The sequence below is a fragment of the Neofelis nebulosa genome, chromosome 5 (assembly GCF_028018385.1).
Source record: "Neofelis nebulosa isolate mNeoNeb1 chromosome 5, mNeoNeb1.pri, whole genome shotgun sequence".
NCBI classification, from domain to species: Eukaryota; Metazoa; Chordata; class Mammalia; order Carnivora; family Felidae; genus Neofelis; species Neofelis nebulosa.
The window spans coordinates 152767544-152795338 of NC_080786.1; the positions used below are offsets into that span (position 1 = coordinate 152767544).

Genomic DNA, 27795 nt, shown 5'->3' on the forward strand with positions numbered 1-27795 from the left:
TCCCAGAACCGCAGGCGAGGGACGCAGCCGGGTGACAGCGGGCGCGGAGCGAGGTCCCAGCCGGAAGGAGCCAGCTCCGCCCCCGCTCCCCTCCCGTCGAGTCCTCACCCCTCCCCTCTTCCCTCCCACTCCTCCGCTCCCCTCCCTCACCCCACCCCTTTCCTCCCCTCCCCCACACCTCCTTTCTCCCCCTCCCTCCTCCCCTCTTCCTCCCTCTCCGCCCCTCCCCCCGCCTCCTCCCCTCCCCTCTCTCCTCCTGTCTCCTCCCCTACTCTCTTTCCCCTCCCCCTTTTCCCTCCTCCCCTCCCCTCCCCTCTGTCGTCTTCCCCCCTCCTCCTCCCCCCTCCCTCCTGCCTCCTCCCTCCCGGCTCTGAAGAGCGCGCCGCGAAGGGGACTGGCCGGTTACTTCCTCCGGTGGCGGCACGGAGCGCAGTGCGTCCCCAGCCTCGAGCGCCCGGAGCCGCCCGACCGCGTCCGGTCAGCGTCCCGGCCCCCGGCCCCGGTGCCCGCGGCTCGGACCCCCGCCCCGTCGCCCTCGCCCGCGTCCGACGCGCACCGCGGAGCCCGGCCCCGAGCCGCCGCCGGCCCTGCCCGAAGCGGCGCGGTAAGAGCGGGGTCCAGGACAGCGCCCTCCGGCGCGGCTTCTCTCCCGGGGCCCCGGACCGCGGGCGGGGGGCGCGGGTAGCCCCGAGGTCCGGATCCCCAGGCGCGGCGGGGCGGCGACTGCTCCCCGGCTTCGGGCTCGCTCCCGGGGCCGGGGCGGCTCGGGGAGGTGGGGGGGCGCGGGGGCCCGGGCAGGGCGCGGGTGGGCCCGGCCGTGACGCTCCGAGCCGGCCGCGAACTTGGGCCGCGGCCCCCGGCGGCCGAGCCGCCGGGCGGGGCGCGCCCGCTTGCTTCACTTGCTTTTGTTTTTAAGAGGAAACGCGGGTCTGGTGGGGGGGCTTCTGCCGCAGGGCGCCCCCGCGGGCCGATTTCGCGGAGGGTGAGGGGGGAGTGGGACACAGCGGAGGGTGTCGGGGCGGCCCCGGCGCGCCCGGCTTTGCGGGTGACTTACCCGAGCGCACCGGGCCCGGTGGGATCGCGGGCGCCCGAAACACCTGGCGGCTGCACCCGCCTCCCCCCCCCCCCCACCCCGCGCCCCCGAAAACGTGCCCAGCACCGGCTCACCTGCTCCGCCGCTCCGGGGCCCGATCGGGGGCGGTGGGCGAGGGAGGCGCCCGGGAGGGCGAGCGCCCCGCGGGCGCCCCGGGACTTCTGGATCTGGGCCCTCGGTGCCGGCAGGCGAGCGTGGGAGCCTGTCGGAAACGCGGGTGTGGGTGCGCAGGGCTGCCTTTATTTTCGCGTTCTTAAAGGATTTTGAATGAAAGGTTGCCGTTTGTGCGTGTGTGGGTTGTTTGCTTTGGTTTCGAGCCCAGGAGACTTTTAAGATGTTGGCCTGTATTCGGTTTCGGGGTAAGCTTAAACTGCTAGGTGACGTGCTACTTATTCAGAAAGTAAAGAAGTGAGCAGTCCCCCCTTTGGACATAGAGGTGATTTATTTTAATTCACCGGTAAGAGATTATATTTGTCCTGGACAATGGAAGCGCCCGTGCGCCCTCGGCCTGTCCACACCACCTCCAATCAGGGAGATAAATCTCCAAGTTAAGGTTTATTAAAATTCTGAGTAATATCACAGTATAGTTATAGTTAGCCCATGGGCCCTGCAGGGAAATATTCACTCATTTCTGGGATTAGTCATTCCTCTCTCTCTCTAAATTGATAACTTTCAAAAGAAACTGCAAAACCAGCCTTCAAAAGTAGCCTATGGGTCTGTTTTGGCTTTTGTTTTTCAAATTTACCTCAATACCGACCTGTGCTCTGATCTTGTTCCCGTAAGGGTACTGTCCTTAGGCAAATTCTCTTTGTTTTAAAATTTTATTGTTCTCAGATCTTCCATTTCTGCCTTTTTTTTTTTTTCCTTTTTTTGTTCAAAAGCAGCCATCAATTGGGCAACCTGAAAGGGACCTAAATTTGAAATTGATTCAGGTGAAGAAACTTGACCTTAATGCCACCTTAAGAAGCCTTGTGGAGTAAAATAAGCGAATTTGAATTCCATTAGTTATGTGTCTGCCTGAAACCATTGGAGGGACACTTTGATTCTACGTGGTTCTTACAAAACAGATGAAATGCCGGACAACAAAAGAATTCTATTCTGTAGCTAGTAGTCAGAGCTTTTTCTGTGGGGATGGTAGGCTGCCTTTTCTCCTGATATTTGTACCCCAAACCAGGCCAGCTTTTTCTATCGCCTTCCATACCAGTTCTCTGTCCATCCCTGGAGGCTGGGGAAAAAAATGTACAATAAAGTCAGCAAGTTGTCTGCAAACGAGACTTAGAAAAAATGCTTGGCCCAGTGGGCCCGGGAGAGAGAATTGGTAACAGTTAAGGCGTCTTTTCGTTTAGGTCTTCTGTTTGAGGTTGGTTGATTTAATCGACAGGTAACAGCATTTAGTTTATCCAGATAAATAACATAAAGCTGTGAGTGAAGGAGCATTTCCTGTGGTAAAGAGGAGTGAGCAGGGGGCCTGGTCTAATAATATTTGTATGCTCTCTAGGCTCCACAGTGATGTGGTGGGAAAGGCCCAGGCCTCATCATTCGGGTTACCCACCCAAGGACTGATCTGGACTGTAGTCGTGCTGTAGCTGTGTGGTCCTGGGCAAGTCATTGGAGGTCTCTGGTCCTCGGTTGCCCTGTAAGATGTAACATCACTGTAAAATGTTACAACATCCGCCTCTCAGAAACCTAGGGAAGATTCAGTGAAGTGAGAATGTGTGGTCCCCCAGCTTGGGCTTGGCTCTTGTGACTAGGATGGTGTCAGTGCAGGGATCATTAGTAGGGAATATTGATTCTTGAGCACCTGAGCCACTAAGTGGAGATTCTGAGCCACTGTGGCCACGTTTGATCCCGGACAATCCTTCCTCTGCTCCCTTCTCCTCCATAGGACTATTAATTTATTGTCTGTGTTTTCCAGCCTCCACTGGCCACCATGATAATGTTTTCCAGCCTCCACTGGCCACCATGATAATTACTCGCACTCTGAGGGTTTTAACAGCCCTCTCCAGTGTCTCTTGCCTGCTCTGTGGCATAGACTTCTCCTCCCACGCTACCTCTCTAGCCCAGGGTGTCTGTGTGTGTGTGTGTGTGTGTGTGTGTGTGTGTCCGCGTGCGTTCATGCACAGGTGCGTGTCTAGTAGCTGGGAGGTCTGGTTTAGCCATAATGTTGATCATAAGAGGAAACAAAGTACAAACTCAAAGTAGTCACGGGGAAATGTCCTACTCTCCACCTCCAATAAGCCCTATCAATTGCGCAACACTTTAATTACTCAGAGTTCCTGGTTGTAACAGGTGGGAGCACCCCCCGGGGAGATCGTGGGGGGAGACGATTCGGGGTACCTTGTAAAGCTTCCTATAGACCTTCAGTTCCATAGCCTGTAAGCTGGGGGGCGGGGGCGGGGGTGAGTGAGGCTTGCCCGTTGCTATTATTGGTGCTAACCCAGCTTCTTTGAAAATGAGTTTTAGTCGCTCTGTATGTTTATCTACCCCTCTGGTGGCATGATCTTGGTACCTTTCTCGCCTATTAATATAGAACTTACTCCACCAATTATATGTTAGGGCTCCAAATAAGTTTTCAGCCTACATCACTGTCCCCTTGCAGGCCACGTAAGCAACTATAAATTTTCTAACAGCCACATTAAATATAGGCAAGTAAATGAAGTTAATTTCCATGTTCCAAGTCACTGAATACCTTCAGAATATTATACAAACGTGCCGTCAGTCCACAGTCGTTACTGAGATACTTCACTTTTTTCTACAGAACCTTTGAAATCTTGTGTGTTTGCCATGCAGAGCTCAGCTCAGCCCATCCCAGCGCCGGGCCAAGCACTTGGCAGTCCACGCAGGGCTGGTGGCTATAGCACAGTGGTCAGCACAGGTCCGCCTGGTAAAGCCCAGACTATTATCAGAGCCAGTAAGACCGATGCGTACCCAACATTACTCCCCCTGGAAGAAACACAGCTGAGCTACACACACAGCAGACACGTTTTCAGTGTGTGTAGACAATACTGGAGGGATCCGGGGCTTTGGACTGAAGCAGTGGTTCTGGGAACCTTTTACGTCCTACCTGGGAGTGTTCGCTCGTAGCTTAGGCAGGAGAAAGAGCCTCCTAGGCTCCTTCCAGCATGCTGGTCTGGGTCCACCAGGAGCCGCCTGGGTGTGGGAGCAGGGGGCTGGCCCTTAGCTCCCAAGTGGAGCTGACTGCCCCGGGGACATGACCGTGGAAAGCAGCTTACCCCCACCTGTCCTATAGTCCTTGCTCAGCTCCCTGAACCAGGCTCCCTTGGGAGGCCCTGACCAGCCAGCCAGAAAGTGCCTTCATCTGTGTGCCTGGAATCTAAGTGGATTTGGTGGAGAATCAGCATTATTATTTAATTGCTTAAATAGCATACCCTTTGCGAGAAAGGCCTTTTAAGTAAGAGCTGGCCTTCAGTTTTGAATGACTGTGCTGTAGACGTTGACAGACTCCACCAGAATTAGGATTGACCTAGCCAGTAAAGACTTCTTAAAAATGTGATGTTTGTTGCCCCTGACTTTATTTCTTTTCCTTTTTTTTTTTTTTTTTTTTTTTTTTAAGATGAATGATTTTGGAGTCAAGAACATGGACCAGGTAGCCCCTGTGTCTAACAGTTACAGAGGGACACTCAAGGTGAGTGAGCTAAGTCTTAATTTAAACGTTTTAAAAAAAAAAAAAAAAAATTGGAAAACTCAATCTCTAGGATCGTAAAACGATGCGCCGGGTCCCAGAAGACTGGCTTTCGCCCCGGCCTTTTAATATACAGGCTGTGTGACTCTGGATTGTTTGCTTAGTCTCTCTGGACCTCAGTTTTCTAGTCTATAACATGGGTATCCTGATGCTTGTTTCTGCTTGTCTTCCACGCTAGGAAACCATTTAATTTGCAGATGGTGAGGCCTTTGTGGTTTATTTCTGAGACTCCTACCAGCTGAAAAATCCTGCGATTCTCAGAGGGACAGCGCTGGAGAAGCTGTCTCTACTGCGGTTCTGTTCACCTGTGCATTTCCTGGGGTCACGGGCTGGGTTGTGTAAGAACTGACCAGGGAAGAGCGGAGAGGAGGAAGGCCCGCCTCCCATGGGGGGGGTCCTTCCTTCCGAAGGGTCTGTGCCCAGCGGGCTGCTGGCAACCTGCTGCCACACGGCCACAGAACGGTACGCCTCTCTGCGTAAACCAAAACACAGGTGAAAGATGAAGGAGGCTTTTCTGGTGTCTAAGAGCCAAATTCCATGCAGCTTCTACCTTCGTTCCTTTGGGGAACATTCTGAAGTAGCAGAAACTGATAATTTCCCGTTTGCTTTCTTCAAACGTGACAGTGAGACCTGATTGTTTTTTTAGTCTCGCGCAGTAAACGCCTGTAGAAGCAGGGATTTTTCGATTGGCCTCCACCAAGCTTAGTGTTTCATACGGTGATGGAGCTTCGTCGTGTTGCATGATCGTTTGTGTATCCTTAGGAGGTGATTTGTCCGGGAGAGTCCCCGACGGCCAAAAATGGGCCCGGGCTTTTCTTGCGTATTAGGAAGGTCAGGAAACTTCCAGCCAGTGAGTTTGCTCGTTTGATTTGGTCAGATGTTTTCCACGTGGCAGAGGCTGTATAAGAAATCGTGGTGTTAGGTTTGAAACCACACCCCTAGAGAGGAAAATTCTTCCAGACGTTAAAAGAACCTGATGATGCTCATGTGATCTCTGGGTTCGGAGAAGAAACAGTCGTTGCTGACATTGATGTGTTGGTACACTCAGTGGGAATTTGTATTGTCTTTTGGCTTCCTGACTTTAAAAAAAGAACTTCCAGCCAGGAAAGGAAAGGCATTTCTTGGTCACCTGGGGAAATGTTACTGGGAATTAAAAAAAAAAAAAAGATTAATTGGCTATTTCACTGAAATTGGTCCTGTGGTATAGTTTATAAATCCAGATGAGGATTTCGAACTTACTTGATTGTTTATTCCCTTAGGTTTCTGGCAGTCAGACATTAGAGTCTCAGGTTTTGGGGGGCTGGGCTCCCATATCGTTGGGACATCGCTGTGTTGAGTGTTTTAGGCTGTGGTCCAACTTCTGCCTGCCCTCTTACGTAATGCATCATTCATTGTTCCGCATTTCTAGAAAGAAAGCACACAAACCGATTTTATTTGTAAATGTGTTGCACATTTTTTAAATTGATGACTCAACAGATGGTTCATTGTATTACACATAACACGGGATTTCCAGTGTATGTTGGAAAAACATAACCATCTTTTACATTGTTACTCAGCAAGTCAGGCAGTGATGAATCAAGACTTTATCTGTTACTTATAAACAAGTCTTCCATTAAAGGCTACTTTCATAACTGTTAGATGAAATTATCTTAGATCGACACAGTGTGGGGTTTATCTTTCTCTGTGTCGCCATTCTCTTTTTCCCCTAAGCTATAGATAGTTGAACTTGAAACCTTTTTCCTTTGGAAATCTTTCTCCTTAGTAGATGATGTGGGGTAGAGGTCTTTTCAACACCTTAACTTTTATAAAAGTAAACCTTAAGGTGTTTTTTTCATATCTATTACTATTTTCTGGACCATTGGAGTTGATGAGTGAAAAAAAAAACACCTACTTTCAATTAAAGTGTTTCATGGTTAAACATAAAGATAACTGCTTCCACAAATAAAGTAATTTATTTCACTGTTTGCTTCTCAGTTTTCATTCAGTCATTCGTCTTCCCTTTAACGGCAATGAGCTAAAACTGCCAGACTGAGGGTAGTTTTTGCTTTTGTGCCCAGTCTGACTGAATTTCCCTCTGATGTAGTGGAGGGACCAGGTGTTTGGACCAGGTGGGTCTCTTAGTCCCGTCCGGTCCTGTTCTTCCAAAGTTCCATTATTTTTAGGTTTGTTTACTTCGTTTCTTCGTTGAAGTTAATTATTAAGCCATTAAAAATAAATTCCTGGGTTATCCTGACTCTGCGAGGTCAATGAAATGATCCCGAGTAAAATGGAACCCTCCCCATCACTTTGACTGTCTTGTAAGTCTGGTCTGAGAGCGCTGAGTGGTCTGGTCCATTGGTGGCTTTATAATTGCCAGTTTTGTCAGGCTATGTCGGGACGATTACCCATGGACCACTTTTAAAACAGGTAATTAAATGGGTTGAAATATTAATTTCAATTTTCTTTTCCATCTGTTTCCCAGCGCCAGCCAGCTTTGGACACCTTCGATGGGTCCCTATTTGCTGTTTTCCCCTCTCTAAATGAAGAGCAGACACTCCAGGAAGTGCCCACAGGCTTGGATTCAATTTCTCATGGTAATTTGCTACTCAGACTTGACAAAGTGTGCCTGGTTTCCTCCCCTAGTTCGGTTACTAAAGAGGCGACCATTTGTAAGCGGCCACGGTTGGTGTCTTCAGTCTTTGGCATGCAAAGTCAGTGACTCTGGACCTGGGAGAAGACAGTTTTCTCACTATGAACATGCTGGCTCTGGTGTCTTCCACTGCCAGGTGCCCCCCAGCCAGAGCAAATGCCCTGCTGGGACCAACCTGTAGGGGAGCCCCTGAGATTTCCACTGGGATGTTTGCAACACTGTAGCCAGCCTGGGTCCGGTCTCCCAGGCGCACCTGCAAAGCCGATGATTAAAATGCACCCCGGCTTCTCTGTCTGGGGTCTCCTCATTAGTTAGATCATCCACCCCACCCCGGAGTCTTGGGGCAACAAATGACACTTGCTAGTATCCGCCCGCCCGTATGTATTTATTTCTGTAGTTCTTAACGTCACGGCTTATTGTTTTTAAAGGGACAGCAGTCAGATAATGCCTGTACAATTACTGGGATAGGGTTATTCGTTGGAAACATTCCAGAGATTACTTTGTCATACGAAGTAGGTGCTGGAAAATACAGCCCAGAAAACTAATTAAAACACAGATGCCTGCATAAGTATACCATCATGCGGTCGTTTATCATTCATGAAATTGCTGAGGGAACCCGGAGAAGATTGGTTTTCAGTAAAAATTGCAGGTGCGCTGACGTGACGGGGGCTAAATGCTGTGTGTTCGCATTACACCAGAAGGCCCTTTGCCTGCTGCTTATTTTAATGGAGGTAACTTCAGATTGTACATTTACAGGGGCACCTGGGTGGCCCAGTCGGTTAAGCGTCCCACTTCGGCTCAGGTCATGATCTCGCAGCTCGTGAGTTCGAGCCCCACGTCGGGCTCTGTCTCTCTCTCCTTCAAAAATGAATAAACATCTTTAAAAAAATTCTTTTAAGTGGCAAATTATACGTTTACCGTCCCTTAAAACCCTTGACCGAAACCACCTACTGTCTTTCATTGTTTAAAAATTTTAAAAGAGATTTAGATAGAAATTTCACCTAAGGATAATGGCAAAATAATTTGCAAAATGAAATAAAACTTGCATTTTATTTTCATAAGAGTAGCTGTGAGATGTAGGATATTTTCTGAATTTCTACCCCTCCCTGCCCAAATTTTTGATAATATTTATACTCTCTTAAGGAATTATGTCAAGGTTTGAGATCAAAATTGTTCTTTCCTGAAAACTTAACAAGATTTCTCCCCTGAATTCAGTATCTGGTCGTGCCAGCTTCCAGTCCTCATGTCCCCATGGGGTTTCTTTCTAGATGCATCCAGCTGTGAGTTACCTCTGTTAACGCCGTGCAGCAAGGCCGTGATGAGTCAAGCCTTAAAAGCTACCTTCAGCGGCTTCAAGAAGGAGCAGCACCGTCTTGGCATCCCAAAGAGTAAGGGCCACTTTTTCCAGTAGTTTCTCTGAGTCTGGGTTGTACTGGAAGAACGAATCTGACCGTCGTTGCTTGGGATTGCTTGGGATGACGGCTGGTTCTTCCCCAAGCAGCTTGCAGGCTGGCGGGGGTATGCGTAACCCGAGCCAGCGATGGTTTCAAACCCCTCAACCGGCCGAACACTCAGTCCGGCACCGTTGTTACTGTCTTAGAGTTTACTGGGTGTCTTTCCCCTCTGCCCGGTCTCTGGTACACATCTGGACTTTGCGGGCAGATCAGGAACGACGCTGCTCTCACTGCCTCCCTCCCGTTTTCTCCCTGTGTGTGTCTGTCTGTCCTTCCCTCCCCCGGACAGACCCCTGGCTGTGGACCGAACAGCAAGTATGCCAGTGGCTCCTCTGGGCCACCAGCGAGTTCAGCCTGGTCAACGTCAATCTCCAGAGGTTCGGCATGAATGGCCACGTGTTATGCAACCTGGGCAAGGAGCGTTTTCTGGAGCTGGCACCTGACTTTGTGGGCGACATTCTCTGGGAGCATCTGGAGCAGATGATCAAAGGTACCTGCTGGGGGTCCTGGCTCCTGCTCGCCGAGGAGAGCCGTGGCAGGGAAGAGGGATGGAAGGGGGAGCGGTGCTCTGTAATCGTATGGCTGGGGTTCCGAATTACGTAAAGTGCCTGAAAATGCCACCGGAGTGAGTCAGATGTGTGGCTGTGATTAGAGGGTTTTTAATCCACTGAAGTGTGTGTGTGTGTGTGTGTGTGTGTGTGTGTGTGTGTGGAATGGAGCATAGCCACGAGGCAGTGACCTGAGTCACTAACTCGTTGACCGTGGTCAGACGGCATGTGTCAGAGGAGTGCGTGTTGGCTCAGATATGGAGGCCAGCAGAATTCCCAGGTGCTGGGGCGCATCTTAGAGAACCCAAAGGAGCAAGTTGCCCTGAGTGAAAGGGAGCTTTTATTCAGACACACTCCGTGAATTTTACAGTAAGTTTTCCTAAGACCCAATGGAATGCAACAACGAGAATTTCCTCTGGTTTTATCTATTTAAACAAATGCAGAAGTGATTGATATATGTTTACATGCTGACATGTTCTGCAGAAACTGGCCATTGGACAAAAAGAACTCTCATCAGATAGAAAGTCTTTAATTTTTTTTTAATGTTTATTTTTGAGAGAGAGAGAGGCAGAGCGTGAGCAAGGGAGGGGGAGAGAGGCAGGGACACACAGAATCCGAAGCAGGCTCCGGGCTCCGAGCTGTCAGCACAGACCTCGACGTGGAGCTCGAACTTGTGAACTGCGAGATCATGACCCGAATCGAAGTCGGACGCTTAACCGGCTGAGCCACCCAGACCCCCCCAGAAAGTCTTGATTTAGACCTTATAAGAGTGTTGGCAGCAATGTTAACAACACATCTAGTTAAAAGGAAAAAAAAAATTATAGGAAAGGATCAAGTTATAAATATAAGAAAATCAGTTCATTGGTAGAGTTCAGAGAAATAGTCCTCATTCACTTGATTTTAAAGACTGTGTTTCAACACCTTTTACAGACCCAGGATCTTTGAAAGACCTTAGGTTTCAGCCACCATTTCTTTTAGGCTGTGACTTCTGGGGGCCAAGGAAGCTTATTTGTGAAGACCCCCAAATCCTTCCTGAACTTGGACAAGTCTGATTTGACAAGTTTCTGGTGAATCTGCTCACTGGCGGGTTGGGCCTGTCTTACCGTCACTCAGGGTGTGAGTCTGTGTGGGTCTGGATTTGTGGGTGTGTGTGGTTCAGTGTGTTTGTAGGGAGTAAGCACACACAGAGAATGCTAATAACCTTTTCCTTTTCAAAGTTCCCAGCCCCTGGGACAGATGGAACTTCATAAATATCTAACTACCTCTTGACGGCAGGGGTGAATTAAATTCACGGTCTAGATATTTGAAATGATGCAGTAGAACATTTCGCTTGGCCAGTGACAGCGTTCATGGCGGAAAACTCACTCTAGTTATTAGAAAATGTGTTGCTGTCTCCCGTTTTTTAAAAAGACCAAATGACACAGATTACCGTCTGATTAAATGTGGAGCACAGGGGCGCCTGGGTGGCTCAGTCGGCTGAACGTCCAACTTTGGCTCAGGTCATGATCTCGCAGTTTATGAGTTCAAGTCCCACACTGGGCTGTCTGCTGTCACCACAGAGCCCCCGTCAGATCCTCTGTTCCCCTCTCTCTCTGCCCCTCCCCTGCTCGCACTCTCTGTCTCTATCAAAAATAAATTTAAAAAAATCTTTAAAAAAAATTTTTTTTTAATTTTTTTTTTTTTATTTATTTTTGAGAGAGAGAGAGACAGAGACAGAGTGTGAGCAGGGGAGGGGCGGAGAGAGAGGGAGACACAGAATCGGAAGCAGGCTCCAGGCTCTGAGCTATCAGCACAAAGCCCGACGCGGGGCTCGAACTCAGAGTGTGAGGTCATGACCTGAGCTGAAGTCGGAAGCTTAACCGACTGAGCCAGGAAGCTAAAAAAATTTTTAAAAACGTGAAGTGTAAACGCATTTCGGTATTCTAAAATAACCATATGATAGCAATTGGGGAATAAATGTTTTTAACCTTGATTTGCAATCCTATGCCTCCTGTATCTGTTTTTCAGAAAACCAAGAAAAGACAGAAGATCAGTATGAAGAAAATTCACACCTCAACTCTGTTCCTCATTGGATTAATAGCAATTCACTAGGTCAGTCCAATCGATTCTTGCCCTGAAGACCTTGGTTTCAAGCTTTTCTATTAAATTGGGACTCTCCACCCACACGAAAAAAATCAATAAAAATCCCTGGCGCACAGTCTAGGCCTGCACTGTCCCCATGTGGTGACGACACGTGGCTCTTGATGCGTGGCTGGTCCACGTTGAGACGTGTGGTAAATAATACACATCTGCAACGATAATTGGTAATATTGAGTCAGATAAAAGGTTAAAATTAATTTCACCTGTTTATTTTCAGTTTGCTGTTGTGGCTACTGGAAAATCTAACGTTGCCTGAGTGCCTGGCATGATCTTTGCCTGGCCAGTGCCGTCTAAGGCAGTCCGTACAGCCCAGGGGCAGAGCGAAGGGTGCTGACTGCTGTAGTCAGAGCTGGTGTAACCAGTAAGAGGTGACAGGCACGGGAAGCATGTAGAAAGCAATTCTAAATTTGCTCTGAACTTTGGAGTTCAAAGAAGTGTCCTGGAATTCGGGTCTTCCCTTCTGGTCACTGACACTGATGAGTGTGGATTACAGATGGTCCCCCCCCCAGCCCCTCCCCCCCCCCCCCCCCCCCCCAGCCAGCAGAGGGAGGGGATGTTCCCTTGCAAGGCATGCGCTGGGTGGCAAATCACTTACTCCCTCCGAGCCTTAGAAACTGAAAGAGCCAGTGACCTCTGCGATCCCGAGGCAGGATGAAAGCATTTGATAAACCAGAGCCGTAGAAATGCTGACATCGAGGCACCGCATCTCGGTCCGGGGAATTTTGGAAAAGGGCTCCCTGGCTTCAGAAGAGCTGTTGCCGAAGCCCACGTCCCCCCACGGTTTCGTGGAGGGCTAGAGCACGCAGAACGGGTTGTGTTTGGTTCGGTTCGAGGGCACAGAGGGTCTCTGATGACCACGTCGCTCCTGCCTAACAACTCTGCTGTCCGATCGTTGTGTCGCAGGCTTTGGCGTGGAGCAGGCAGCGTATGGCGTGCAGACACAGAATTACCCCAAAGGCGGCCTCCTGGACGTGTGTCCATCATCCTCAGCACCCAGCGCACTCGGTTCTGAGCAGGACTTTCAGATGCTCCCCAAGTCTCGACTCAACACCGTCAGCGTCAGTTACTGCCCCGTCAGTCAGGACTTCCCAGGCGGCAGCTTGAACCTTCTCGCTGGCGGTTCTGGTAAGTCAGGGCTCCAGGCTTGATTCAGACAGTCGGACAGTGAGGGGAGCTTCTCACGCAGCTTGGCCTGGATTCAGCCTTTGGAGGAGGGCACGGGTCCCCTCTGTGTCCCAAGTGCTGTCGGGCACTGCTGCAGGGGACAGATGGGCTCCGCAAACATCGACTCCCGCTATGTTTCACGCTCCGAGCCGGGCACCGCGGGTATTGAGCAAACAAGGCATGGTCTCTGCTCTTGCAGCTGGATTCCTCCACTCAGTGGGCTATTTTGGGAGAAAACGTAGGAATGTGACATTCCTGCATGTGGGAGAAAACGTAGGAATATGACAGATTTCTTTTTATGGAGGTGCACACGTACAACGCACAAATCTCGGCTTGTACTGCCGGCTGACTGTTTACATATATGCCCCTGAGTAAGTAACAGCCACCCAGATGGAGATAGAGAAGCTTCCAGCCTCCCAGAAGACCCCGTCACGTGCCTTCCATCGGTAGCGTCCACACAGCAAGAGGAAACCATTGTCTTGACTGCTGTCATCATAGATTAGATTTTCCTGCCCATGAGCTTGATATAAATGGAATCCTAGCGCTCTGTTTTCTTGTGCCTTTTGTTCCTCATCGCGTCTGAGACCCATGCATGTGGTTGGATGTGGCAGACCGTTGTCCTTTTCTTTCTTTTTTTTTTAAGTGTGAGTGGGGGAGGGGCAGAGAGAGAGGGAGACCCAGAATCCGAAGCGGGCTCCAGGCTCCGAGCCGTCAGCACAGAGCCCGAGGTGGGGCTCGAACCCACGAACTGGGAGATCATGACCTGAGCCGAAGTCGGCGCCCCGGTTGTCCTTTTCATTGCTGTGTAATACTCCATCCTGCAGAGCTGTGCTTGGTTCAGCCATGCTGCTCCTGGGTGCTGAGGTTGCATGGCACATTAGTCGTCAGGACCGAGTGCCTCGTGGAGGAGCTTTGTGAGCAGTCCCCAGGGGGGTTGGTGTCCATGCTGCTGCAAAGCCCCAGACCAGCCTGAGGTCCCTCGCGGCTCGGTAACACCGGACGGTCCCCTGCCCCGGAGGAGTCAGCGTCCGTGCCCGGTTGTCTTTGCCAGGAAAGCCCCGGGACCGTGACTCCCCCGAGAACGGCACGGACAGCTTCGAGAGCTCAGACTCGCTGCTGCAGTCCTGGAACAGCCAGTCGTCGCTGCTGGACGTGCAGCGAGTGCCTTCCTTCGAGAGCTTCGAGGATGACTGCAGCCAGTCCCTGTGCCTCAACAAGCCGACCATGTCCTTCAAGGACTACATCCAGGAGCGGAGCGACCCGGTGGAGCAGGGCAAACCAGTCATACCTGCGGCGGTGCTGGCCGGCTTCACAGGTGAGCGCATCGCCCGGGTCTCCCCGTCACCTCCCCGGGCCCCGCCCGGCCGCAGCGCCGCATTATTTATCCAGGGTGTTTCTGGTTGGAGCACATTGTATTCACACCCCGCGTTGCCTGCGTGGCCGTCATCCCGAATCGGGCAGGCCGCATCCCTGATTTCTAAAACGGCCAGCGTTGCAGGGATTTTCGCACACCCAGCTCGGTGGCGGGGATGCGCTTCCAGGGGCGGCTCCCTCACCTGGGGTGTGCAGGGCCGGCCTGCAGGGGAGACGGCTGGGGCGCATGCACGGGGCCTGCGGAGGCCTTAGCTCTGACTCACCCCCTCCAGGAATTCCAAAGAACGTCAGCCAGCCCAGGGAGGGACAGGAGCCCGCCTGCAATAACACGGGGGCTGTTTACCTTTTCGTGTTTCTAAAATCCATCTTATTTTTAAGATTTGGGCGAGAGCTATTTTAGGCAACGGATAAATATTAAGGCTGTTTCTGGAAGCAGATATTTCCAGTGCTTGAGCAAAATTACCAAGATTTTTTTTTTCATTGCTTCATAGGTCCTTAAATGTGTGTGGGTGTTTTTGTTGTTTTTTTTCATATTTTGACCATATGGAGCCACTGGATTAAAAAAAATACCTATGGAAAAACAACTCACAGGTTAAAATAAGAATACAGAGGGATCCTTTTTTTTTTTTCTTTTTTTCTTTCTGTCGTCCCAAACGTCCACAGAAATGGGCTTGATGAGAGAATAAACAGCCATGGTGGTCTTCATTTTAAGATTCGTTACCATTTGCCAACCGTCAGCTCTTTGTGGCTAACTAGGCACGAATAGGGTTGGCGATCCTTGGGACAGCCCAGCGCAGGTGAGGGCAGTAACCTGCTTTACGGTTGGGGCGGTTGGCTCAGAAGTAGACAGCTTTCCAGGCACATAGGTAACCTGGTTGTGTCTGCTTCCAGAACTCCTGCCCTTCGTGTTTTCTAGCCTTATTGATGATGGCCATGGGGTCTTGAGGAACAGCTCTTTGATGGGTGTGTGATTCAGGGCAAGACACCTGGCATCTGAGCGCATCTCCTCTTTAAAACAATGTTACAGGGGTGCCTGGGCGGCTCAGTCGGTTAAGCCTCTGACTTTGGCTCAGGTCATGATCTCACGGTTCGTGGGTTCGAGCCCCGCGTCGATCTCGGTGCTGACAGCTCGGAGCCTGGAGCTGCTTCCGATTCTGTGTCTCCCTCCCTCTCTGCCCTCTCCCGCTCATGCTTTTGCTCTCACTCTCAAAAATAAATAAAAAAAAAAAAACCACATTAAAAATAAATAAAAGAGTGTTACAGGGCGCCTGGGTGGCTCAGTCGGTGAAGCATCCACCTCTTGGTTTCAGCTCAGGTCATGATCTCATGGTTCGTGAGTTCGAGCCCTGTGTCAGGCTCTGTGCTGACAGTGCAGAGCCTGCAGATTCTCTTTCTCCCTCTCTCTCTGCCCCTTCCCCACTCACTCTGTCTCTCTGTCTCTCTCTCTCTCTCTCTCTCTCTCTCTCTCAAAATAAGTAAACTTTAAAAAAATAAATAAAATACAGTGATAACCCTCTTCACAAGGTGGGGGTTCTAAATATTACCCAGGAGAGGTATATGAAAAGCAAGCATCCCTCACCAGACGTGGTGAAGCAATGGATACAACCCCAGATGCCCAAGTCACTGTTGAGTAAACTGAGTCCTGGATTAAGCAATTTACCCACCCTCATTCTAGTCAGGAAGGTGCAGCGTAGGATTCCATGAATGGCGTGCCTCATTCTGTGGGGAAACGCCCCTTCAGCCACCCCCGCCCCTGTCCTGCTGGGTGGCTCTAGAAATAAACCCTGAAACTTATTACATAAGGAACAATTAAACAGGATGAGGAATCTTTTTGAAAAGATTTTAAGGCATCTCTGCACCCACCGTGGGGCTCGAACTCACAACCCCGAGGTCAAGAGTCGCACGCTCCCCCGACCGAGCCAGCCGGGCACCCTCGAGCTGAGGAATTTTCATGTCTAGAGTCGGTGGCCCTGAGTTTTTTTCCAGAAGACCGAACTCGGCGATCCTTAAGGGCCCAGTGACCCCTTGTTTCTGGAGTGGGAGGCGGGGAGGAAGACGCCCTATTCGGTCTCTAGCCTGGTGCCGTTGAAGTGTCACCACCCTTGAACCGGGTCGTCATGTTGGCCCCCTGTCCGGAGGTGGGTCTCACATGGCTCGGGCAGCTGAGGTCACTAGGAGGACGAAAGCCTTGCCGAACTGTAAATCTGTAAAAACGTGTAACCCGCCCTTCCCCCCCCCAGGAAGCGGACCTATTCAGCTGTGGCAGTTCCTCCTGGAATTACTCTCGGACAAGTCCTGCCAGCCGTTCATCAGCTGGACCGGGGACGGATGGGAGTTCAAGCTCGCTGACCCCGATGAGGTACGGCCAGGGCTCGGGAAGTCCATCTCTGGGCTCAGAACCCTGATTTCCTCACCTTAGGCCCAGCTGGGCACACGGCAGCCTCCACGGCTACTAACGAGAGCGGCTCTAGTGTCCCGTGGGTGTGCACGTGGGCACCGGGCAGGCTTCTCCGTCTTGCTCTCTCCTCTGATATAGAGGCACAAGCGGTAAACTGAGGGTCTCTCCCGACCACCCGCAAATGCCGTGGGGAGTTTGCCTTTTCCCCCCGCAGCCCCGTGCTGGTCCTCGGGGCTTCCCCTCTGCAAGAGGAGACCGGGGACAGATCCGAGACCCTCCCCTGCGGGCCTTAGAGAGGCCCGTGATCTCTGGCAGCAGGAAGGTGCAAAGAAGCACCGAGGAATGCATACCGTCCCGTGGCTCGGGACCACACCCGGCAGCTGTTGGCTGGGGTGCCTGGAATAGGAGCCCCGGGGGGGAGAGGGGGGACACAGCGTTTCCCTTGTGTCGGGGCCGCCTGACCATGAACCATCGGCTTCAGGCCGCAGGAGGCGGTGCGGCGGGTGGGGGCCCCTCCCTCCGTCCTCAGAGACACGGTGCCCCGGCAGGTGCACTGAAACAGAGCACACACCCCCAGGGCTCGTGAGGGCTGGCCCGGTTCTCTCCGGGTAAGCGGGCATGACCACCCTCATCGGGAGAGAAGGTCCCCCCGCTGTTTCTTTACCTGCCCAGTTGAAGTCTCTCCCTCCGTGTCCGCCGCAGGTGGCCCGCCGGTGGGGGAAGAGGAAAAACAAGCCCAAGATGAACTACGAGAAGCTGAGCCGCGGTTTGCGCTACTATTACGACAAGAACATCATCCACAAGACGTCGGGCAAGCGCTACGTGTACCGCTTCGTGTGCGACCTGCAGCACCTGCTGGGGTTCACCCCCGAGGAACTGCACGCCATCCTGGGCGTCCAGCCCGACACGGAGGACTGAGGCCCGCGGGGCCCCGACCGGAGCCGGCCCCGCCCGCGTGGGCCCCCCCCACCCCCCACCCCGAGGACCCTGACAGGCGGTGTTGATCGCGTCCCGGAGAGTCGCCGCGGAGCAGTGGCCTTGTTCCCTCCGAAACCGCGGGTTTTCCGCCACCAGGAAGCACGGTTTCTCGCTCGGAGAGCCTGCCGACTTGGAACACGCTGCTGATGACGCTCTTAGCGTTAGAACGGCCGACAAAGAAGCACTGGGAAGCCGCCCTGGCCGCCCCCCACCCCCGAGCAGGCTGTGTGACCGGAACGCCCTGGCTCTCGGAGAGTCTCAAAGGAGCGAGCCTGTCTGGGGCACGCGCATTTTGGGTTTTTTTGTTTTTGTTTGTTTGTTTCTCGTAAGTTTCTTTCCGCCTCTGGCAGCCGGGAATCACAAAGGCAGGGGTGTTCTGTTCGGTTCAGAGAGGCGGAGGGGCGGTGCAGGGAGACTGTGGTGCCGTTTCAGGAGTCAGGTTTGTGTATATATGACTGTAATCTCCTCATTGCTGTCTGAATCCTCTAATGGTCCTATTTAACAAAAACTGTACATTGTAATTTAAAATAATTCCGTAAGCGTACGCGGAGCGGGAACGCAGAGCCCGTGCGGCATTCTGCAAACATCGCGTCTGCCCGGCCAGACGCGGAAGTTGTAAAGCCGTGTGTTATTTACACTCAATATGCCTACAGGTGTAAGTTCTGAGAGGGTCAGTCCCTTGTTTTTGTTTTGTTTTGCCCGGATTATCATCCGGCAAGGACTTTGTACATTTGGGAATTTTTATAAAAACACTTAATGTTATTATCTGGAGGCACATGTAGCCTCCGCTTTCTCCTTAATTGTAACGTGAAAGCTATAGAGCAGTATTTTTCTTGACGAATGGCATATGTTTTCCATTTCTGTGCATGCCTTTAAACCAGTTGATACGCAAACCTTCTTTTATTTTTTAGTTCGACCGTGTTTCCCCGACGACTAACGTCCCCTGACCAGCCATTCCCTTCCCATGGTCCACCTCCGCGCCCCAAATTATTCTGTATGATTAAAATAAGAATGCTATTTTTGGAAATATGTGGCTCCTTTTCAGAGATCAGGAAGGATTTATGTAGCAGCTATTTTTACTGCAGAAATAATTCACTGGAAAAAATGCAATTTGTAAGAAAGCTTTATTTTTATCTGCACTCCATGTAAAGTTAAACGTATTGTACAGAGCTGAAGGTTGGGGCCGGTGGGGGGGAGGGGAGGGGGACCTTCACGAAGTCTCTTGGTCATGAACGAAACTCGAATTTTTTCCCTGGCCTGGCTCACCTGTCGGGTCGTGGGCTGTCTGGACACGCACGATGCTGTTCCTTTCTGCTCAGTGCCCGCAGCGACACGGGTCTTTGTTCCTATTTTCGTGGAAGCTGAATGCCCAGAGGCAACGAGAGGGCACAGAAAACGGGAGAGAGAATCCTTTGGAGGGGTCGACTTGCAGAAATGTTTTGCGCCCGACGGGAGACTCCCGTGGTTGTTTCGAAGGACCGCCTGGGTCCGCGTGCAGTCAGGACGCTTGTAAATGATCGAGTCGACCTGGTTTCGGAGGCTCACCGACTTCGCTCGCAATGTGAGAGGCCACTCAGAGGAGTGGCTGACGTCCCCGGAGAGGAGTCCATCTATGTATTGAGACCACGAAACTGGGTGCGGGGAGCAGCTGGGAACAGCAACACCAGAGCTGGGGACTCTGTCTCAGTACCTACCCAAGACCGTTTCCAGTGTCTTTAAGCACAGGATGTTTTTCTCTCAGCGGGACATGTTTATCACTCAGACATCTGTTTATAACATCAACAGACATGTGACCGGGAATGTCTTTCTGCCAAAGGGGATCTTAGCCCTTGGCTCATTTTAAATGGGGTTGAACCACATGAAATTGCCAATATTTGACTTTTTTAGAAACTTACAAAGTTGGCAGTTTCATGTGGTTCAACCTAAGTTACAGAAACCAAAGTCCATCATAAACCTTTGGTGTGGTCATGCACAGAACTGAAGTATAAAGATTTTGTAATCTGGCCTTTTCTCTTGCAAATAATAAAGTATTTTGTTTATATATATGCCTCCTGGTAAGGGTCCTCATTCTTCCCACCCCAACAGGGGATGAGGGGAGGTGGTATGATATTGAGCTCTGATCCATTGTCCTCTCAGCAGCTTTCCGTCTATTGAGAGTCACAAGTCCATTTAACCGGTTTTACACACAGGTCACCTAGTAAATCATGACCAAATTGCAGCCACCTGTGAGCTCTTCCTGACGGAATCCCGAGAAAGTGTTTGCTTAAAGCAAAAAAAAAAAAAAAATTCTTTTAAGAAGGGGTTAGAATGGAAAGACACAGGTGTCTTGTCTTTGCCAAGGGGTCGGCAGAGGGAACACAAGGGATGGTAGGATGTTGATGTGAGGAACATAAGAACTTCAGTCTCCAAAACTTCCTCCAGGGTGCCTGACATTGCTGAGCTGACTGAGGTTGGGGTGATGATCCTGGGACACCTGTTCTCAAACACACTGCAGAATTAGGATAGGGCACCTGGGTGGCTCAGTCTGTTAAGTATCTCACTCTTGATTGTGGCTCAGGTCATGATCTCGTGGGTTTGTGAGATCGAACCCAGCGTGCTGACAGCACGGAGCCTACTTGGTATTCTCTCTCTCTCTCTCTCTCTCTCTCTCTCTCTCCTCTCTCTCAATAAGCTAAAAACACAAGTTAGGATGCCAACAAAGAGGTGGGTTATAATCAGTGATGTGCTGGATCCCCCTCACCACAGGCTAGAGAGAGAGCAGGTCCCTTCCCAACTTCGCATCAATGACATATTGGCACCTTGAAAGTGGTCGTGATGAGAGCATTTATACCATGGAAATCAGCGGACACTACAAATCAGGGCTCCCTTCAAGGCCCCTCAGGGAGCTGGTTGTTAAACATTTACCAAAACACCACTGGCATCGGTGTTCACCATGTTAGTAATTAGAACAAATTTTGCAATGCAATTCCTTTTTAAAATAACATTGTTATGAAAATAACTTTTCCAAAAAAACAAAGGGAGCATTGTTTTACATGTTTCCAAATTTCTCTGATGTCTGGTTGAAAGGAGAGCTGGGTTCTTATATTTTCTTCTACATTTTGTCTCTTGCAATATATTTTGGAGGAAATCAGGTCTCACACAGATACGTAATTGGAACAGAGGAGTATTTGGGAGATGTTTAGGATAATTGTGTGTATTTTATACCAAACCTAACCTGGCAAATGAAAGTTATTTAAAGGTTCACTGCAGTTGGAATATGAAACCATATCAATAAACTTTCCTATGATTACAGTAAATTCCATTGGTCTGTCTTGCACTTTGAGTGGATCATTTACCCAGGGGTGATTTTGTAACATCACACATTAGTCATTTGGAAAATATTGCTTCAAAATGTTGACACATTTCAATGTCTAATATCAAACAATCACATTAATTACCACCATCACCAATTTCACCAGGAAAGTACTGAGAATCTATCAAGCTCACAGTGGCAATGTAAATTTTCAGAAATTCAGATTTTCACTTGAAAGTTCAATTTTTATCATTAGCAACAAATAGTCTTAAGTTTCTTTGAAATGACATACTCATTTCATTTGCTTGTGAGGAAATACCTGTCAGATACCCAAGTCTGAATAAACATAACATGTCAGTTGTTCTTGCAGGTAAAAATGGCGTCCATGGATAAAATGGTTAGTTTAGCTTGCAACTCACATAAATGCATGATGCATTTCCCGGGACAACCAATCTACCTTAGCATGCAGCAGTTCTTCGTGTGTACTGTTACCCAGAAGTTAAAAACGTGTATTCACTCATTAATAAAATTACTTTTTACTCCTTTATCAAGGACATTTTTAAATGGAACTGGTATTTTTTTTTTTTCCCTACCAGTACATGGTGGTGAAGAATGCAGTGATGGCTGGGACAGTTAATGCTAAGGCCCCAGCAATTTTACACACCTTTGCCTTTGCAAAGTATCTGAAAGGGTGTCAGAGCCCCACAGATATCTGTGGACCTCACTTTGAGAAATGTTCTGGAAAGCAGAGCAGCTCACCCAGAACGGAGTGGAACAGGGACCAGAAGGTGACCAGGAATCAGGTGAAGAGAATTTTCCTTTCTCCTTCCAGATCCAGGGTCCATCCTTCCAATCTTACCCTTTCATAGCCAGTTAAGATGAGCAGTTTTATGTAAAACAAAAAGAATTATTTAATGTTCTACCTGATAAGGAAATAAGGTGAAATGGATATTCTCAAAGTCCTTCTCCTACCGTCCTTCACTCTTTGTCCTTTTCCATATGTCACTCCAATTCTCTCTTTTTTTTTTTTTTTAACTTTTTTTGCTTGAGAGAGAGAGAGAGAGAGAGAGAGAACAAGCAGGCGAGGAGCAGAGAGGAGAGACAGAATCCCAACCAGGCTCCATGCCATCAGGGCAGAGCCCAGCGTGGGGCTCAAACCCACAAACCACGAGATCATGACCCAAGCTGAGACCAAGAGTCGAACACTTAACTGGCCAAGCCACCCAAGTTCTTCTCTAAATCTTTTTTGGATGTAGTGTATTTCACATTTTAAAAGTTTATTTTTCTTAACATAGTCCAAACTGAAGTCATGAAGGGCAAACAACTCAGCCCACCCCATGTCCTGGTTGTTCCCCATACAGCGGCCTCAGAGGTCCTCAGATCTGCAAATGGTGGACACTCAAAGCTATAACGATTCGGAGCCTGAAAGGGCTGCTCCATTGGGTGGGTGAGGTGGTGAGGTACAGAATGTGGGGGCCAGAGCACGTGGAGACGGAACAGGGTGGGTGGGGAGGGCAGTAACCTCTCTCATCACCTCTTTGGAAACATCAAGCAAGTTGACAGTAGAGTTTGTCGTGCTGTGGCCTGCCCTTGGGTTACGGTTCTCACCCAACTGTTCATGCACTGCTGCATGACCTTGGGCATGTGACTTCATTACACAGTGCCTCAGTTCCCCCTCCATAAAGTGGAGTCACGGGGCAGTCGTGGGTGGATGAATCCATCCTTTCTTTAAGACTGTGGGAAGTTAGTGACCTGGGGGTCTCCATTTAAGTCATGAGCAAAGGGGTCTGTGAAGAAAATACAGCTCCTGACCATCATGTCCCTGTTTTCATAAGAAGAAACCCAGGCTGCAGAGTTCGGCAAGAAAGTTGGCGTTTAATTCAATCAGGACTCAGACTTAGGCCTTCCATTTCCAGATGCTGTTCTCTTGCCATGATAACCACGCTGCGTTTTGTTTAAATCATTATAAATCCTACCCAGGGGCTCCCCCAAGCTTCCAGTTCCTCCTTCTGTTCTGTTTTGAACACAGTGCACAGCCCTTGAATTTTAAAATTATCCACGAGCCTTCTACCCAAAGGACACACAGTCCTCATACACGCAGCAGCTGGTCACGGCTAGTTTAGTTTGAGCAGATGCGTGAATCCCATAATCGGGGCCAGATGTTAATCTGTCTTTTCTGAAGAAGCTGCACAAAAGGGTGAGGCTCAATGCAGTGAAGGGGGAAACCCCTTATTGTGTAATTCTTTTGAAACGCCTGGGCAGGGTTTGAACATGTGATTCTACTTGAAATCTGACATTCAGGGAAATACGATTTTTGTCATAGCTGGTGATGACACCTTCACAACTGGAATGGACATCGCCTTTGTCCATGTGCTATGAGTAACTGTCCCCTCCTTGCCTCCCCAAGTCATGTTCAGTGGCAAGACAGCCCAGGATTGCCAAATCTGACCCCCACCAGCAGTTTCCATATCTATGGTTTCATACTCTCCAAACAGCCAGGGCTCAACACACACGTGTGTTTGCATGGCATGGGGCTGGAAATGCTGATTCACGGGAGCCCATGGCCCAGATTGGCTGGCAAATGACGTGTCCTGGGGATGCTGGGGGCAACAAACGGTACAAAGAACATGAGGTCTCGAGCAAGAAGATTGTGCATCAGCTGTGGCCCATCTCCACGTAAAGCCCATGAGAAACACCTTTGCCATTTGCTCGTAAACTCCATCAAATTGGCTAACAAAGAGGTTATTCTTCATCACGGCACAAATGTGTAATTAACAATTGTGAAATACAATAGCATTGGCATCATCTCCCTGGGATTCCGGGAGGTCGGTTTCGTTATGTTCATTTTACAGATGTGGGAACGGAGGCTTGGAGAGGTTAAAGCCCTATGTTCAAACTGGAGGGGCTTCTTTGGACTCAGCGGTGGCCTCTGATCTGTCCTGACCGTGGACTCCAGCTTGGGGGTGGTCGAGGCCTCCAGGGCTTGGAGCCCAGAGCCACCCCCGCCTCAGACGAGGGGCTGGACGGGCTCTCAACACTGTTACCCTCATCTGCCCCATCCATCCTAGGCATTTCCATCAGTGTTACAGGTGTTCTTAGCCTTTCCGCCCTGGGGATGAAGTGAGTGCATCATCTCACAGACACAGCACCTTGGTCAGAGCTCTCAGACCCTGAGCAATCAGACTAGTATTTTCGATCAAATTTACACGAGCCTGGGCTTCTGCTTTCCCAAACAATGTATGAATCCCATAAGACCCTCCAAGGGGAGCCCCAACAGTTTAGTTAACTTTTATTCAGTCATTTTTGTGTTCACCCCTCCCCCAACCATTCATTCACAAGCAGCTCTTAAACGTCAACCACTAGGAACGTAGAGATCACAGAAAGCCAGATACTCTATGCTTTTCTAGGAGCCAGTTAAGTGAAGGAGCCCAGGAGTAACGACGTTAAGAGCAGCTGAGTTCCATCTAGCACCAAGGCCTGGGTCCCAGTGCTACCCTTGCACCTGTGGCTGGCGTTTCTCCAATAGCTGTGCGTGACAGCGGTGGCATTGCAACAAGAGGTGACAAGGAATCAACCTTACTGGGCGCTGGGGTAGGTGTTGGGGGTCCACAAGTTCACCGAAATGTCTCTGAGCTCAACCCTGCAGCCGGTAATAAGACGATCCTCCGAACACGTGTGTGCGCACACACACACATGCACACTCACACTTACACGTGCGCACACAGCACCCTCTGCTTGCCTCTGTCTCTGTCCCTCTTTCTGTTGGTCACCACGTCTCTTCTCTTCTCTATCGGCTTCCTGGGGCGGCTGTCACACAATACCCACCTTGGGAGGCTCAAACAAGGTAAATCCGTCATCTCCCACTTCTGGAGGACAGAAGTCCCCAAGCAAGGTGTTGGGGGGCAAGATTCCCTTCAGAGGACTATGAGGGAGGATCTGTTCCGGGCCTTGCTCCCTGTCTTGTCACTGGCCATCTTCCCCAGTGTCGCCATATTGCCTTCTCTCCCCACACGTTCCTGCCCACGTTTCCTCTTCTGTGAGGACACAGTCCCACGGGATTAGGGCCCGTGATTTTAACTTGATTACCTTTGTAAAGACTCCATTTATAAGTAAGGTCCCATTCTGAGGTCCTGGGGGTGAGGACTTCAATATTTGAATTCTGCAAGAACATAGTTCAACCCATAACATCTCCCAACACTAAAGAAGTTAAGATCAGCAGAAGCAGACCTGGGGACGCTGGTCCTTGCACTCGGACTTGGGCCAGTGGTAGAGGTACACTACAAATTCAAGGGCAACTATTAGAAATTATTTTAATTTTTTAAAGTTTATTTATTTTTATCTTGAGAGGGAGCACAAGCAAGGGAGGGGCAAGGAGAAGGAGAGACAGAATCCCAAGCAGGCTCTGCACCATAAGCACAGAGCCTGATGGGGGGCTTGAACTTACAAACTGTGAGGTCATGACACAAGCCGAGATCAAGAGTTGGACCCTTAACCAACCGAGCCACCCAGGTGCCCCAACTACTACAAATTCTTGAAAGAAGTTTGATTCCAAGAGAGAAGATAAAACAAAATCCTATAAATTGCTCAACTAAAACCACAGAATGCAGAAAAGGCGTTTAAAAAAAAAGAAACAGAACAAGGGTGACAAAGGAAAACAGTCAGAAATGTGATAGGTATCAATCCACAAATATTGATAATCACTTTAAATGTTAATGGTCTAAATATATGAATTAAAAGACAGAGACTGAATGGATAAACACACACACACGCACACACACACAAAACAAGACTCAACTCTGTTATCTACAAGAAACTCACTTTCACTATAAAGACACAGATTAAGAGTACAAGGATAGAGAAAGGTATACCACAGTGATAGTAATTTTAAAAAGCTGGGATCACTGTATTAATGTCACACAAGCTGAATACAGAGCAAGGAAAATGACCAGGGGCTCAGGGGGAGGGAGGGAGGGAGGGAGGGAGGGAGGGAGGGAGGGAGGAACGAACAGGGGGAGCCCTGGGGGATTTTCAGGGCAGCAAAACTATTCTGTAGACTCTGGACCGGTACGCTTATGACAGAGTGTATTTTTTGAACACCGGAGAATGCACAACACAGAGAGTGATTCCTAATGTAAGTTACGGACTTTAGATGATAATAATATACCAATGCTGCTTCATCACTAGTATGGATATACTACACTAAGGCCAGTTGTCAACAGTAGGGGGTTCTTAACGAGGGAGGCAAGGGGGTATATGCGAACTCTCCATACGTTCCATTCCATTTTTCTTCAAACGTAAAATTAACTAAAAAAAATGAAATCTAGGGGCACCTGGGTGGCTCAGCTGGTTAAGAGTCCGACCCTTGATTTCGGCTCAGTTCAAGATCTCACGGGTTGTGGGATCCGGCCCCTAGCCAGGCCGTGTGCTGACAACACAGAACATGCTTGGGATTCTCTCTCTCTCTCCCTCTCTCTGCCCCTCCCCAATTATGCGCAAATGCTCTCTTTCTCTCTCTCAAAATAAATAAATAATTTTTAAAAAGTCTACTTAAACAGCTCTCGCTTCAGACCATGGGCCACCTCCTCCCTCATCACCAAACCTGCTCAGAGTACTTGTTCTGTCCATCCAGAGGGCCCCCACAGCCTAAGCCTGGAAGCCCTCAGGACACCTGACCAGCCTTACTGACTTCTCTCTTTCCCTCTCAGACAAGGAGAGTGGGAACGGCCTCTTCCATCAGGGTCCCAGGGGACGGACGAGGGGCTTGGAGCCGGACTCTGCCGTAGAGATACTGGGCCCCTCCAGGGGCCCACTTCCGAGGTGACTTGCTGGACTGGGGACCCTCCCCCAGGCACCGCGGGAGACATGGCTGTGGATGGAGGGCCACACGAGGGAAACGGCCACTGAGTCACCCTGTAGTAGCATTACCCCCTCACAGGAGCACCAGGATTGGACAAGGACAGGCTGGCTGCACAGAACCCACGACATCGTAAGACCCTGCCAGTTCCTGACTTCTCCCCAGTTGTTAGGATTGGAATCCTGGTCCCTTAGTAGCTTTGGGGACAGACCCAGAGTGACCTGCCCACTCACAGTGACCACAGAATGGAGGGAGGGAGCCTCCGAGGAGGGAGATCCCTGGGACCTTTGCGGGCAGGACCGGGAGTCCCTGGAGCAGAGGGAAACTTCGAGTCAGGACGGTGGGCCTCGCCCGGGAACCTGACACTCTGCCCCGACTTCCCCGGTGCACAGAGAGGGACCCTGCCTGGCTCTGCTTTGACCGCCTAGGTTTGCCATCGGGCCAGATGGGCCGAGCTCCTGGCTGGGATCCGCCCTCCTGGCCGAGCTCCTGGCTGGGATCCGCCCTTCCCGCCTCCCCCGGTGCTTGTGTAAGTGAGACCACGTTCAGCAAAGTCAGGCAGAGCTGTTTTCTAGAAACTGATTGGCCTCCCCTCCCCCCAGCCCAACCGACGTGCCCCGGTTGCCGAGCACTTGTTTACCTTAGAGACAGAACTCTCCCCTGAGTGGTCAGTTGGGAACCATAGGACGCTGGCCCTCGGAGGCAGTGCTGTGGTCGGAGGCCGAGCCGTGGAGGCCCGTGCAGCCACGCAGGGCCCGCCGTCGGCCACGGGATGTGCATTTCAGCTGGTCCTGAAGCACCTGTTCGGTGCGGGGAGGGGATTTCTGGAAGCCTGAGACACCTCGTGTTTCCCGGGGCCGTGCTGGCATGTGCTGTGGTGCTGGTTCTGACAGTGAGGAGAAAACACAGTCCAAGAAGCGCGAAGACACTGGGAGAGAGGTGTCCAGCCTGCGGTGAGGTCTGCAGAGGACGCCGTGAGAGCCCTGGCCCAGCCTCACAGGCCGATGACGCCCTCGGGCCGCCCCTGCTCACCTCACAAATCCCGAGCTCCTCGGCGACGGGCATACACCTGAGCAGCGCCTCACTGCGGGACTCTGTTGGCTTTCTGAAACAGGCACACGAGAGCCAGTCTCCTACACTTCCCCAAGTCACTGATGAAAACGCCATCT

At 50.4% G+C, this 27795-nt stretch overlaps 1 protein-coding gene across 1 annotated transcript; it reads left to right on the forward strand.

Moving 5' to 3' along the window:
* Positions 1-375: 375 nt before the first annotated feature.
* ETS2 (ETS proto-oncogene 2, transcription factor) lies at positions 376-19525 on the forward strand. The gene is made up of 10 exons (XM_058732020.1): positions 376-604; positions 4668-4739; positions 7258-7369; positions 8694-8813; positions 9169-9369; positions 11435-11518; positions 12470-12691; positions 13782-14045; positions 16345-16463; positions 17205-19525. Exons 2-10 carry the CDS (start codon positions 4668-4670, stop codon positions 17418-17420), a joined length of 1410 nt encoding a protein of 469 aa, XP_058588003.1. The 5' UTR covers positions 376-604; the 3' UTR covers positions 17421-19525.
* The last annotated feature ends 8270 nt before the right edge of the window (positions 19526-27795 follow it).